The sequence below is a fragment of the Mytilus californianus genome, unplaced genomic scaffold (assembly GCF_021869535.1).
Source record: "Mytilus californianus isolate M0D057914Y unplaced genomic scaffold, xbMytCali1.0.p SCAF_9, whole genome shotgun sequence".
NCBI classification, from domain to species: domain Eukaryota; kingdom Metazoa; phylum Mollusca; class Bivalvia; order Mytilida; family Mytilidae; genus Mytilus; species Mytilus californianus.
Window position 1 is genome coordinate 22,431,201 of NW_026262745.1, and position 16,518 is coordinate 22,447,718.

General features: G+C 31.3%; 1 protein-coding gene and 1 long non-coding RNA gene across 5 annotated transcripts in view; one reads left to right on the forward strand and one right to left on the reverse strand.

The window, feature by feature from the left end:
* LOC127716118 (phospholipid-transporting ATPase VD-like) overlaps positions 1–16,518 on the forward strand; it is a 56,770-nt gene that overhangs the window by 2,289 nt on the left and 37,963 nt on the right. For all 4 annotated transcript variants that reach the window (XR_007988766.1, XM_052222200.1, XM_052222199.1 and 1 more), the window contains exon 2: positions 5,928–6,135. Coding sequence is in view for 3 of the 4 variants with exons in the window: in XM_052222200.1 (XP_052078160.1) it covers positions 5,928–6,135 (208 nt within the window). In the remaining variant the exon portion in view is untranslated. The remainder of the gene's footprint in view (positions 1–5,927; positions 6,136–16,518) is intronic.
* LOC127716120 (uncharacterized) lies at positions 6,601–10,787 on the reverse strand. Its single transcript, XR_007988768.1, has 3 exons — positions 10,283–10,787; positions 9,323–9,515; positions 6,601–8,094 (listed from the first exon to the last, which is right to left on the reverse strand). It is a non-coding gene; the product is annotated as an uncharacterized LOC127716120 (long non-coding RNA).

Consider the following 16,518-nt stretch of genomic DNA (forward strand, 5'->3'; position numbering starts at 1 on the left):
ATTCTGTGTCAAATATTTAATTACAATCCAAAATCAGACCTGTATCAAGTGCGAATATTGTGTCCATTTTTGCCCCAACTCTTTCAGGGTTGGACCTCTGGGGTCGTATCCAGCTGCGCTCTGCAAAGCAATTTATTTATATTCATTGAATAATAATTGAAATATAAAAGGTAGAAAGATAGCTGATGGATAATGTGATTGCAAACGTACGACACATGGCCTGCTTGTGATTAGCAGTGCATTTTTTCACGACCAATTCGTTAATAAGGAAGATATCTTGTATAAAAGAAATGATACATGTAGAATTAGCTCTTTATTGTTTAATTAATATATGATTGATAGATATCTTCATTAAAAGTACAAGATGATCTCCAATGTGTCGAAAAATGGTGTCATGAAAATAACATGTTCATAAATTCGGATAAAACAAAATGTATGGTCATAGGTACATTGTACAAGACAAAGGCTACGTTTAAATCCAGCAGAACTAATTCTAACTATTTAGAATAATATTCTTCAAATATCATCAATTGAAAAACTTTTAGGTGTTAGAATTGACTCTAATCTGTCATGGACAGGCCATGTTAATTACTTATGTTCATCAATATCATCTAGACTTCATTTACTCTCTAAGATCAAGAAATTTCTAAATATTGATTCAAATAAATTATTTTATAATGGATATATTCTCCCACTGATAGATTATTGTTGTATTATTTGGAGTGGTTGTGCTAAAAATGAGCTAGTAAGAATAATAAAATTGCAGAAAAGGGCTGCAAGACTAATTTTAGATGCTGATCCACTTTCATCATCAGCACCTAGATGTTTAAACAGCTTGGGTGGATGATTGTAGAGAACAGAATCTCATACCATAAATCTGTTTTGATGCAGAAATGCCTTAAGAATGAAGTCCTGTATATTTAACTGAAAAATTTAAAGGAATGCCAGAAATAAACCAATATTGTTTGAGGAATATGTCTTGCAAAAAATTGCAAGTTCCAAAAGCCAAAACAGAGCTGTATAAGAAATCTTTTATATATTCAGGATCTATTTTATGGAATAACTTACCAATATCCCTGAAAAAATCAACCTCAAGTACAAGCTCATTCAAAAAAGAATTAAAAAATTATTTGTTGGAACATTAAGAAGCTGTGTAACTTTATATGCATTCTAATTTTCACACGCTTACTTAAACTTTAAATATTGTTGAGGTAATTTAAATGATGCCAATACTATTATATATGAATTCATCATTTTTTACATGTTTTGAAAATTGTATATTTCATATCAATTTCTTAGTTGATATTTCTTATGTGTGTGTGTTTGTTTTATTATTTTGTAATTGTTTGTTTGTTATATATATATTTCAATGCATTTTATGAGGGCCTCAGGGAAGATTAGTGTTATAGCTAACTGTGTAACCCTCTTTAGATAAAGAATTATTATTATTATTATTATCTATAGGCTTACAATCTTTCACGAGAATCTCAATTTACAACTGACATGATGTCCGGGACATACAATAATGTTTTACAAAATAATGACAACTCACAAGTGGTGATATACATTAAACATGTTAAATTGCCCAGTCATGTAAAATTCATCAGATAAACTGGGAGTCATATTTTTCTGGGCTTTTAAAAATAAATTGAGGCAGATGCACATGAATTTAATGCATCATAATAGACAACTCCCTCGTGTCCCTAGCAACAAATTTTATTTTAACTTAAACTCAAGTTGACAGTATAAATGGTATGAATAAATAAATAACAAATATTGTCTAACCCTTTTTAAATTAAGAATTTTCAATATATACATTTTGTATAATATCATATGAAAAAAATGAAAGTATATTTTTTATTGCATATATAAAACAATTTCCTTAGTCATCAGTCAGGGGTACTACTTAAACAAGTGATTTCAGAATCACTTCTTTGAGTGATTTTGGCTGTGAAATATTAAAAATTTTTGCACAGACTTTTTAAAATCACTGAAACAAGTAATTTGAGAAGTTAAAATGTAATCACTTCAATAAGTGTTTATAACATTTTTTTGATATTTTTCCCACAAGCTTGATTTTTTTATTGGTAAAAAGACAAGAATTCCATTGAAAAGACAACTATGTACATGCAGAAATTGTCTTTTGCTTGATAAGCCTGTCAGTTTTTACAGTTTATTTAAATATGCAAAAACTGGAATAATTTGTAGATCAGGACATAACCTTGAAATAAATCATTCTAACTATAAAGAAAACCAATCAGGTTACCTAATATTGTTGACCTTTGTCTGATAGTAAGAGTAGTTAATGAATATTTGATTACAGAGCAATTCCCAAGGGTACTTTTAAAAGCTTTAGCGCACTAACTTACTGGCCAAGCGCACTAGTGAAATTGCTATCCAAAGATAAAGGGATAATTGATCTATATAGGAAAATTATAGAAAAGTTTGTGAAAATATGGAAAATCAATGAAATAAGCATTTGAAGATCAAAGGAAACACCAAAATCACTTAAATAGGTGATAACTGAATTTAAAAAATCACTGAAATAGGTGATAATGAAATCACTTGTTTAAGTAGTACCCCTGACTGGTCATGTTAGTGAAAAGCACGAAAACACTATAACCGAAACGGTAATGGAATTTCACTTCTCCAAGAAATTGACCACTTCTCCCTACTCTCTCATGGACTCTCCAAAATCCTAGATTAGGCCCTGCTACGGTAATGTTGTATTATTGTTACGTTAATGCACTTCAATGTATGCTGGGACTAGTAATATGTATTTTAAATACTGTACAAACTTGAAAAGTTTTATTCGTAAACATTGCGTACACTTTTTTTATTAATCCCCTACTGATGAAATTCAAGCAGGACTTGAGGTTTGCACTCAGTCCGTCTGTCTGTCTGTCATTCCGGTCTGTCAGTCCGGCAAATCAGTTTTCCACATTTTTTTTTCTTCGTGCTTGAAGATATTGGTTTGATATTTGGTGTATTGTTTTATCATGACAAGTTACAGATCAATTTCGAATTTGTTCAGGTCTGATTATTTTGTGCAGAGTTATGGTCCTTGGACTTAGAAAATTCACTCAAATAATCAGTTTTCCGCACTTTTTTCGTCATGCTTGAAGATTTGATAATTGGTATATAGTTTTATCATGACAAGTTTCAGATCAAGTTCGAGTTTTGTTCCGGTCTGATGATTTTGTTCAGAGCTATTGTCCTTGGACTTAGAAAATTCACTGAAATAATCAGTTTTCCTCACTTTTTTTTGTCATGCTTGAAGATATTGATTTGATAATTGGTATATAGTTTTATCATGACAAGTTTCAGATCAAATTCGAATTTTTTTCCAGTCTGATGATTTTATGCAGAGTAATGGTTCTTGGTCTTTTAACCGGTAGGGGACTATATATGTATTGCCATGCAAAACTCTCAAAATGCTTGTTTTATTTACAATGGCAGCTTCTACACATCCAGTATGTGCTTTTGGGAGCATGTTTTAGTCCAACACATTTTTGGTGAAACCGCTTTATGCAACTATCACAAACAAGTGATGAAACAATGTGCATGTTGGTTTTGCAGACTAAACAGTTCCACTATGCATTTACTGTGCAATATACCTATTTGAAGTTATAGCAAAATTGTACATACATTTGTATACAAAATTCAGAAATTATTGTGTGCATTTATTATTGTGAATTTTGAAGAATAGACAAAAATGGGAGATAAATTATTGGGATTTCAAGAAAAGTTGCATACAGATATATGAATCAGATACTCATGATTATTGCAATACTCACCCAAACACATTATACACATTAATAAAACCTTGCAATAATTTCTGAATTTACAGTTCATTTAATACATGTAATACATGTGTTTGTAATAACATTTTACTTATTGATTTTTGAAATCAAGGTCAGCTTGGGTACATGTATTCAGGTAGATGTACTTACACTTTGTCTGTTCTAAAGTCTTCTGCAGAGTGATCAAATGTTAAATGAGACAGCCCTTAATATCACGTTTCATGTGTTTACACGCAAATAAAATAACATGTTTCACAGAAAAATCTTTTTGTTGTTGTTGTTGTCACTAATATCCTTACTGTGATCACTTCTGGCATGGAAATTGAAGAATACACATGTAAATATGAGTGCATGTATAACTTTATTTAGTATAAATCTTTAATTTGATCAATTTTTAGGAAAGTTTAAAATACATGTTCAAGTAACTACAACACAAATAACATGAATAAATAATTTTAGTTTTTTAATTACATTGCATTTTGTAAATAATGTGCCTATCGCAGAACATTCCTAAAGAACTTTCGTAATTACAGTAGTATTATCTAAATCCTGTATAGGGCAAACAAATTCATTGTACATGTGTATATGTCTGTTTCCTACCCCAAGTTCTTGGTCCGTCAAAATTTAAAAGAAATAAACTTGTTTTGTTTATTGAAAAATTTGACTGAATAATCCAGTGGAAGTAGAATTTGTAGTCTTCTCAATCAACACAAAATGCTATTTCTTTAATGTTTTTTTGGTCAGTGATCAAACTTGGTCTGTCAGTAGACCTGAAACAGATATAAGACATAAATTTCTTTTTGGCCTATACAATACAATAGACATTGATCAGCTTTTATCGTGATTTATATCATTTTCTTATAAGGATATCCTTTAGTGTTTAGTCAATGTCAGTTATAATATATTATATTGAAATCTAAGCAATATATTTTTTCTTCATTTCAGCATAAAAATGAATTTAACAAATGTACATTTGAAAAGTGTTTACCGGAACCCAGTGAGAAAACATGTCTTTTTTGGTGGTGAATACATGTAATTTATGTATTTGCTGTTTAACTATCATGATTATGTTTGTATTTCTGATTTTGAACTTTCATTTTTTTTTTACCATGTTTAATGTTATGAATCATGTGAATGGTACTGTCGTATGACTTCAAGAATGAACTGATCACCATATATTATATATAGTACAATCATGACTGATACATATATATATTTATCTAGTAGTAAAATTTTGTACGCCTTGGTTAAGAAATTTGTAACCAAATGAGACCGCAACCAAATAACAACACAATATTAAACAGGAAAAGTCCTCTATAGACACCTTATGGTAGACCACTTTCATTGACCGCTAATTATATAAAGAATAAAATCCAGGCAAACATTAAAATTTAGAAAGTCCGGTGCTGGAAACTTCCTTTCTTTATGTTGGTAAATATGTGCAAGTATGTGTTCATGTAAAAGGTGTTATAAGAAACTGTTACAAATGTTAGTACCACTTTTTATTTGCTTCCAGAAAGTTATTTGAAAAAATTTGAATCTGATTGTTCAATTCAATTAAGATTTGTTACAAATGATACTCCATTCTGGTAAATGACACAGATTTGTTCAAATAAAAAACAATGGTGAGAAGCTCATATTTCCTGTGATTTTCATGTAATATTCAGTTTACAACTTTATATGAATTAAAGATATGTACATACCTTCTCTTTAGACCCTATATACAATGATATACGGTAGTTTTCCTACCAAGTGCATAATGGAATGAGGATATGAATCTGAATGTACATGTTTTTGTTCATAGAAAAAAAATCAACAACAGTATACATGGTATATATATCATTTTAATGTTAAATTTTTTGTACATCTTCTCATCATTGCTATTCATTGCACTGAACAAGTACTACTGCTGGCCATGGGAAGGGATAAAACTTTATATCTAATTATGATTTCAGAGTCACAATGCAAGCTTTTTGAAATGATTTTCTGGAAATTAGATACCAAAACCATAACACTTATTACTGTCCGTAGCATGATAAACATTTTTTGTAAATCATTTCGTAAATATTATTCTAAATTGTTTTTATCATACATTTTATAAGAACTATATTATTTTTGTTTCAGTGACGGGGATGAACGGTATGTTAAGACAGAATGGAAGGATATCTATGCAGGAGATATTGTACATTTATCATGTGATGAAATCATACCAGCTGATATATTATTATTACACAGCAGTGATCGCGCTGGTCTGTGTCATGTAGAAACCAGTAATTTAGACGGAGAGACAAATCTGAAGCAAAGACAAGTAGTAGAAGGCATTGATTATCAGGTAATTGTATTAACAGGGGTCAGGAAGTAGGACATAGCTGAACAAATAACAGGTATCGGAGACAATTGATAAGGACTTTGTTTAAATCAGAACTAGAAATGTAACTTTTAGACAAGAGCCATTTAAAAAGTAAAAAAAAATTAATAACTTTGTATGATCTAATAGATTGGTATTGATTTTAGTCAATGACATACATACACATTTCAGGATCTTTAATAGTTGTTTGTAAATGTATGCAAAGTTGCTAATAAACAAGAAGAAATTAAAAGTAAACTTAAAAAGGCAAGAAGGGAGGACCTAAGTTGACAGGGATCAAGCAGCTCACTTGTAATATATCAACCAGAATTTTAAATATGTATTTGTGATGCAACCATTAAAAGGTAGAAACTGGGTGAGGTTTAGATATTTTAAAACCTTAAAGAAGTGTTTAGAAGATTATATCAGTGTTCTCCCCATAGCCTTTTAGGAATAAAACCACTAATTAATGGTCCCATTGCTTTCTATGTTAAATTCCTTAATTTCAAGCTTTCACAGCTCTTTCGTTTTAAGTTCAAATAAAGTGACACTCATTCCATGTCAAAACAATACTTTCTGGTAACCCTTGCTGGAAAAATCATCATACCTTTAATTGCATATAAGACCGCACTGGTTCCCGGAAGTTCGGAAGTACAAAAACAGGTACTTCAGATCTGAGAATCAGGCAATAAATACCCTCCTGTTTCAATTTCATAAAACTTTTTTATTATTTGATATAATTATTCCACAAAGGTTCTACAATGGTCCACAGTCATTCAGCTTTCATTTGATACCAAAATTACCCAGATATTTTACAAATTTTAAAAGTTACAGCTATGCGTAGGAACTATTTTGTTTGAAATATGTACTACTTTCTTGTATGTTCTTTCAGACCGGGCCCGAATTAGTGGTTCTATACCTATAACAGCACTTTTGCTCAAATAACAGGATTTCAATGCATCAGTCATGTTCCACAATCATTTCTGAGTATGTTTTTAAAATTTCACTTGTTTATATTAGAGGGTTACTGAAAAAAATTGAAAAAACTAAGTCCCCTATTTCTGCTGATTCTCATTACAAAAGTCTTTAAAATTGGGTAGTTCACCAGACACATTGATCATCAAAATTGAATGTCTAAAAAGGTTTAAAGTGTAATTTTTTCTCATTATTAGCTCACCGTATGCCTTACCTCATCAAACTAGCCAATAAAATTCTAAAAATATATCATTTAAATTTAAATTAAATTGATTTTAATTTGAAATTTTTGTTAAAAAATGTTAAAGTTCCAGATCTTATGCCAATTTTATTGCCAATCAACTATTTTTGTTTAAATAAAAAGTTGTTAAATGGAAAGAATAATTTATCTTGAGATTAAACTACCATATGTCACTTTAAATCCAATTAATAATCAGCTCTCAGGATGTATTTGCCTCAGCAGGTATAAATTCTAAACCATGTATCAGAACAGAGGTAGGGGTCTAATTTAAGGCTATAATTGTTAAAAAATAAAATATTGTACATATTCTAATGGTTTTTATTGGAGAGTAATAGTTTGACTACAATTTGACAAGCAGAAGAAGTCAGTTCAAGCAGTTTTAAGGGGAATAATGACTCGCAAAAGAAGTAAGTTGTCAAAAATTCATGGTTTCAAAAAGGGTTATGTCCCTTGGAATAAAGGTAAAAAAATTGAATTTATCAAAATATCTAAGAAAAATCAGTTTTGTCGGCATTCTCAAAGTGTCTTTGACCGCAGAGTAAGACAAAGTTCAAATGGTATATTGACAATTGAAAATGTTGATGGAACTCCTGTCGAACAGGTCATCCTTCGGCCAAAGCCCCAGAATCTTGATGTAGTTGACAAGTACCTTCAGGCTGCTAATAACTCTTCTGATGCTTGTCCCAATAAATTGTACACTCCTAAACATGTAGAATCACTTTTCAATTCTGAAATTAGAAACCATATACTTTATAACTCAGATTGTGAAGGTGACTTAAAATTTGATGTAGAAAATGAAAAACAGTGGGGTTGCGTTTGGCGTGAAAGGCTAAAATGCCAAAAATGTGATTTTGTTAGCAAATATTACAGATTGTATGATTTTGTTGAAACAAACAAAAGAGGTCCAAAGTCAGCAAAGCTGAATATTCAGATTCAGTGTGGTCTGATAACTTCCCCGATCTCAAATAAAAACTTTAGAGACATTCTTATGATTTCTAATATGGTTCCACCTTCCTCATCTGGCATGCAAAAGACTGCAAACAAAGTTGCAAAACAGGTAGAGGAATTGAATAAAGCAAGTATGCAAGACATAAGGAGAAATTTGGTTGAGGAAAATAAATTATGTGGTCTATCTAATGAAAAACTTGTAAGAGTTGAATCGGACTGTCGATATAACAACCCTCTCATAAATAGCGGCACTACACCGTTTCAAGCTGGTACTCAGGTTGTGTGCACAATGTCGGAAAATAATACTTCGACCAAACAAATTGTGTCACTATTTACGGGTAATAAACTCTGTAGTGTTGCTACTAGGTTGAGAGGGAAGGGTATTGAAATTATATGTCCAAATCATGGAGGTGTGTGCACAGCAAATATAGCTGAAGATGCCTCCATTGGTAATGAGGCAGTATACAGTAGTTCTTGTGCAACCGAGATCAGTGATTACTTGTAAATCTCCCATATAACAACTGATGGTGATAGTAAATCATATCAAGGTGTCAAACAAGTTCACGGTATCAATGTTGAAGCACTTCGTGATGTTCGACATTTATCAGCAACTATGAAACGGGCTATTACAAGGTGCACATTTAGTCCGGATCTTTTTTCTGGTGCAAAGAAGGCCAATCTCAAGAATAGATTTGCACTTGATATTAAAGCAAGGTGTGTTGCAGAATTAAATCAAAGCTTTACTGTGCATCAGGGTGAACTGTATAAAGTTAAGCAGCACATGCCTGAAGTAATTAAAACTATAATAATGTGCTACAAAGGTTATTGTGGATCCTCTTGTAAGGTTAACTCCTATGTGTGTGCTGGTTTGCCTTCAAATCATTGGATAAAGAATTTTATTCCGAACGGTAGCACATGTAGAATGACATGTGATGATGAAGTCAAAGTTGAAAACTGTATAAGAATTTTACTCGGTACCAATAGTTTAAATATTGTACGGTTTCTTACCTCGACACAAAAAAGTGAAGCATTCAATCGTGCACTAAGTCGTTGCAATCCGAAGAATGTGACTTTTTCCAGAAATTTCCCAGGACGTGCACATGCTGCAGTTCACATGAGAAATCATAGATTTGCAAATTCTCTTCTCCTGCTCACTGAAGAGCTTGGTGTTAAAATCACAGCACCAAAAGTACTCATGAATCTGAAACAGAGAGATAGGCATGAATTATACATGTACAAATATCGACGCAGTCATGTTGCAAAGTTGAAACGTGCAATCAGTCGAAACAGAAAGTATCGTTTGCATGCTTCGATACATTATTCGCAGCCTGTATTTTATCGCAAAGGCATGGCTGATCCAAATTATGATAAAAATTGTATGAAAAGAATGTGTGTTACCCATGACAAGTCATATCCAAAGCGACAACCCAGAAAGCATTAATTTTCAGCATGCCCTGTTTGATTGTATAAAATTACTTGTAAATATTGAATATTCTGTATATGGATTGTTAATTTTACTTTTATTTCTACCTTTACAGATTTTATAACATGCAGTCTTTGTACGGTTCGTGCTTTTTACAGCGCAGTGGATAAATTCCACTGCAAACTTGTCGGTCCATATTCACATGATGTGGTTCATAAGATAGGTGCCCAGGGTTCACACAATGGGGTTGGTGACATAAATGTGACACATCCATTAAATGTTCTGACAGTTCAAAATTGTTATTGAAGATCATGTATGCAAATCTATGGCTAAGGACAGTTTTTTTCTTCTCTTCCCATGGCATTTTTACAGACAGGGTTGAATATTTTTGCCCCTTCCCTCCCAGATCACAGGTCCAACAGTTGTGTGGACCATGCACTGTAATACTATTGAAAATTCTCTCTTTTTGCATGGTTTTCCACTGCTCAATATTCATTTTTGATAAATCATTCAAAAATATTCAGAAAAATATTCAAATTTTTTACCTCAATGTCAAGGGTGCACGTGCAGATTCCTGTAATAGGAATAAAACCACTAATTAATGGTCCCATTGCTTTCTATGTTAAATTCCTTAATTTCAAGCTTTCACAGCTCTTTCGTTTTAAGTTCAAATAAAGTGACACTCATTCCATGTCAAAACAATACTTTCTGGTAACCCTTGCTGGAAAAATCATCATACCTTTAATTGCATATAAGACCGCACTGGTTCCCGGAAGTTCGGAAGTACAAAAACAGGTACTTCAGATCTGAGAATCAGGCAATAAATACCCTCCTGTTTCAATTTCATAAAACTTTTTTATTATTTGATATAATTATTCCACAAAGGTTCTACAATGGTCCACAGTCATTCAGCTTTCATTTGATACCAAAATTACCCAGATATTTTACAAATTTTAAAAGTTACAGCTATGCGTAGGAACTATTTTGTTTGAAATATGTACTACTTTCTTGTATGTTCTTTCAGACCGGGCCCGAATTAGTGGTTCTATACCTTTAGTATCATGGTAATGTGATACTATATTTCTTTAATGTGATGCTACATGTATCTGAATTGATTATTTTATAGATTGTGTTATGGATGTGATGCTATAATTTTTAGAAACAAGATGATATTTCAAATTTCCCTGCTTACCAGGATGCTATATGGAAAAAAAATATAAAGTTTTGACCCTGACTTCACAGTTCACTGAACATGGAGATGTGATAATGTCGTAGGGGCCACTTCTATCCTTTTATAGTAGGGATGAGCAGCTTAGACATCTAGTACCCCACCCTTTCCATATATATTTTGTATATTTAAAAATACGAAATTAAATATTTGGTCTGCAGGTTGATAATGATGAGTTGTGATGAGTCAGCAATTTTTACATCTGATATGTAGCCACTTCCTGTTTGCCGATAGTTTGAAATTTTACAACACTCAATCTACAAGGAAAAGTTTTGTCAAAGTTTTCTTGGCTTCTTTGAAAGGGAATGATTTATTATTTGGTCTGGGAATGATCAGTTATGCTCGGGATCACATGTTACCTCAATCGATTGCATGCAGCGTAGTCGGTCCAGACCCAGTAGTGGTCTTGTTTTGATCAAGTATGATGCTGCTTTCTAATTATCACTGATCAGGGTTGGCAAAAACCCTGATTTTATGAGTATTGCCCAGCCCAGTGGGAAATACTGGGAAAATCCATGTTTTACTGTGTTTTACCGGGTAATTCTGGGCAATACTGCGTAATATAAAATTCTGGCCTGAATTTTAGAGAGGATCCAGTGATCAAACACAAATGCAATACATTTAAGATATTAATAAACATATTTTGATTTATAAATAAGTTTTCTTATTTGAGAAAGTATTATTCTAGCAACTCTGAGACAAGTGTACATAAAGACACATTAGACAAATATTAATGGAAAAAGCCTTTCTCAATAATTCTCCTAAAAATCTACTGAATCACCCTTCTGTCTAGATTGGTCAAACTGTAAACATAAAGCCAAAGAATTCATTGTTTTTCAAATATATATAACTAATATTAAGAATTAACAATTTAAATATACATGTAAGAAAAATTACTTTTACATAATTTTATGTACATCACTAATTAATAAGTAATAATTCAGATTAGAACACATATGTTTATATAACAATAATCAGCCTTTTCATTTCTATAGGGGTTAATAACATGACCCTGTAGGGTGTTTATTTAGCAATATGATTGCAGAACAATTTAAATTTATTTACTAAACACTGCAATAAAATGCATTTTTTTCAAAGTTTGGATTATTGAAACAATGCTTGGAAGGTATCATAAAATGTGCAAATCTTGTATTCTGCCTACATAGAATTAGTGGAAAAGAGAATAAAATTGAATTTTCAATCTTCTAGAAATGACTCTCAATGGTTATCTGTATAAAAGGTATATATTTAGCTATAATACTATGAAACTACAACAAGTCTTTACTATTTTGTGTTGAAATAAGCTTAAAAAATCTTATTGCTCAGTATTACCCGTTTCTGGGAGTTTTGCCCACCGGGGTTTTCCCGGGCGGGTAATACTTTGCCAACCCTGTTTCTGAGTGATTATGAGATATATGCTACAAGGTGTATTTATGCTAATTGCAAATATGTGAGGGAAAATTCTGATATACATGTACATGTATTATTACTAATTTGTGACATACTAATGGCTTGTATATATCTGAAGAGTTTTATCGGATTGATTTACAATACTTTGTGATTTTCAAATTCAAGTGCCAAAAGTGGTCCTATGATACCTCTCTCCTTTGATGTGAATGATGGACAATATTTATCAAAAATGATCTTCAAATAAAGGTAATTACCATGATAAGTAAGTTTAAAACATGTTGGCCCTTTTTGAAAGATTTTTGTTAATAGAGAACTATGACAAAAAGTTGAATCCATTTGAAAACATCATTTAATTAAGCAGTGGTTTGCCTCGCAGATGACTTAATTACCTGTTGGCAGAGTTCTCGAAAAGAATAGGTCCAAAAGTCCTGACCACCAAAATTTGGCAAAGGACAGATTCAATTTTGGTATTTTGCAATAGAAAAATAGTGAGGACCAGCAGATTTTCTTCAAGGACCACCAGAGAAAAAAAGATTTTGAGAACTCTGTTATCACATTTTTGGAATTCTATAATTTGTCTTAAGATTAATTGGGTGATGCTCATATCATCAAAATGTTTGTGGCAAAGATATGTGGCTATTTAGACATATTGCTTTTTTTTCTCAAATCAATAGTTAATTAATGCTGTATTGAACTTCCTACAAATTAAGTTAAGAACTGTAAGTAAAGCTCTGTTCCTTTACCTTTGAGATGTTTTCTGTATTGGTCAGAAACATTTAAGGAATTAGATTTTCTCATAAGCAAAGTACCCTCATGATCAATGTTAGAATCTATAATGGTGAAAATAACCTTGCTGACACATAAAGTGCATGTAGGAAGTAGACAGGAGATGTGTTTTTATGTTTATTTTAATTCCCATACTTATACATTAAGTGTTTTATACAATGTGCTCAATGACTTTCAAGTGTAAAACAAAAAACAAATAAGGAAATTCTTTTGCTTCTCATTGATATTTTCCTGATATGGTTTCCCTTAGATAGCAAGTTAAATTATATTAATATTAACTTTTATTTTTTTTGTGATTCAAGTTAAACCTTTTAAAAAAATACATGAAATACATACACAAATGTATAATATACCAAATTATATTTGATTTATTTTATACAGTATTTTAGACAGACTGATTTTAATAAAAGAACTCCTTTTTTACAGTTGATTATATATAATATCAAAAACTATAAAGTAGAGTTTATACAATCATGACAATGATGTTATCATTTGCCCTACACCCAAAGTATTGTGAAGACCACTTTTGGTCTTTTGAATTAATTTATTACCTGTAATGTGCTCAATAACAAAGTTGTTTTTTTATTTGTTTATTTTTTTTGGTGATCCATTTGGGCGTTAACACGTACAGTTTCACTTGTATCGCAAGCAGCCATTTTGTCATCAAGAAAAAATTGATTAAAATGCAAGAAATATTTTTCTTTTCAAATTGTTATTAAAGTTACTGCCTTTAAAACATTTTAGCTGACTTTATTTTACGTTATTGATATATATACATGATATAAATAATATAGCTAGTATGTAGTACAAAGACAGGAGACATGTTTATTGATCAATTGTTTATTTAGTATAAAATTTATTGTATCATGTGAGAATGAAACATTGGAGTATGACATATACATGCATTGAACAATTGTTTGAAACCATATATTTTAAAATTTATAAAAAGTATTAAAGTCTTTAATCTAATGCTATATTTAGATAGAGTGTACCACAGTTATGTACATATGTACATTTGTAGTGTTTGATCATAAGAGAATTCATAATCATTCTGATGAGAAATAGACCTAAAAATCTAAATTGTAAAAGTAGATGTAGGGTATATGCCAATTACAGCAACCCAACAACATATGTATCAAATAAAAACAAAACAGACATCTTTGAAATATGTCCAAAAGTTTCAATATATTTGTTAACTAGTTATAGTAGTAACCTCTCTAAAACAGTCAGCATTTACCTGCTTTTGTATGAGATCACTGTTCCGACTCCCAATACCAGTGACCTCTCTAAAACAGTCAGCATTTACCTGCTTTTGTTTGAGATCACTGTTCCGACTCCCAATACCAGTGACCTCTCTAAAACAGTCAGCATTTACCTGCTTTTGTATGAGATCACTGTTCCGACTCCCAATACCAGTGACCTCTCTAAAACAGTCAGCATTTACCTGCTTTTGTATGAGATCACTGTTCCGACTCCCAATAACAGTGACCTCTCTAAAACAGTCAGCATTTACCTGCTTTTGTATGAGATCACTGTTCCGACTCCCAATAACAGTGACCTCTCTAAAACAGTCAGTATTTACCTGCTTTTGTATGAGATCACTGTTCCGACTCCCAATAACAGTGAATATCAATGATTTACATTTGTATTTGCACATTTCTCTTGTTTGCATTTTAACATCAAGATGAGAATTGACCATTGTAATTAGAATTCAGACTTTAATCAAATTCAGTATAGTTTTAAATAGTTGTTCTATGTTTGAATTGGGTACCTGATTTCTAATGTCACCTTCAGACTTGAGGCATCACTCTTTGTATTTACCATGAGTGACTGTAAATGGATGTTTGACAGAAGTGAACAAATATTCATGTATATACATCTTTGATAGAACTAAGTCTGTGTTATGATTGGTTGACCTTGACTTATATTTGTTGTGTGAATGACTGATGCACAGTTTCATCAATATTAAGCAAGTCATATACATGATAGAGGAAAGGATATTTTTGAAATGATTATGCATGTACATGTATCTATGGTAACTACAGAAGTCAATAAAAACACTGGCTCAACTTGACTTACATCTTACACAAGAATAACCCTTGTACAGTTTGTATGTGGTTGACCTATATTTTATGCAAGAGTGATTCAAATATATATGATTAAGGGTTCAGATCAAATCAAATTGGTACAGGTAAAAAAGGGCTAAGGAATTAACCTTTATCTGTGACATGTCCATTTTGGTATTTTCTAAATTGAAGTTCCAATTTTTGACACTTAAAGGTAAAGTTAAGATTCCATTTAAATGTGTAATGTATACAAGTAAAGTCCACTCCTATATGATATTTGTACAGTACACCTATATATTCAGACTACCATATTACAATGTATATATTTATTCGTCTAAATAACAGCCCAACAATGTTAGATCTGTAAATTTGCGGAAGCAAATTTTTTGTTCTTTCCTGGCCGGGATTCGAACTCATGCTACTAATCGCCTTGCACTATGCCCGATGCCCTAGACCACTCGACTTATATATATATCCACGTCTAAATAGATTGAATGTTGATTTTGTTATTTTTAGACATTATATATATATTTACAATTTATTTGGGCAAAAGTCTTAGCATGAATTTAAAGCAGATTTTGAAGTTTTCTTATCAATTTTATGAAGTTGAAATAACATTTTATCCTTTTAAAAAGTGATAACTTGAAAATAAAAGATTTAAACTATGTCCTGGTTTTAATTTCAATTGTAATCTGCAAAATGTGTGTGAATACCAATAGGTCTGTATTTAAGTAGAGTTCATTGCACTTCCTCTAAAGGGTGGAGAGTCCATTTTCATCTACACTTCCTACAATGCAGTGCAAATGTTTTGTGTATGTCTAATAAACAAAAATATATCTCAGTTTAGATGTTGACCCATGTACCTCCTGAATTAAAAAAAAAAATTTTTTTTTTAAATAAATGAGTGAAAAGATGTATCTTTGAAATGCCTACACATATGTGTACTTGTATGTAGATGTTCATTTTGTCTTAAATTTAGATAGCAAATCAGTGTATATTTGTGTAATTTTTGAATGCTCTTGCACATTCATATATTATTCCATAATTTTGATAGATTAAAATCCCCCAAAAAATTCTATACTTTGTAAATTAACACAGGATTGATATACATTGAACATTAAATACAACTTTAACAAATCATCATGATCAGCTAGATCTGTCACGATTTATGCATTCTAAAATTGGTAAAATTATAGGTCAAGACATTTCTTAACATAATAAACAACAAAACAACACACAAGGTTTTTAGAAAATGAACTTTACAATTTAAAGTCTGATTGGCTTACAATTC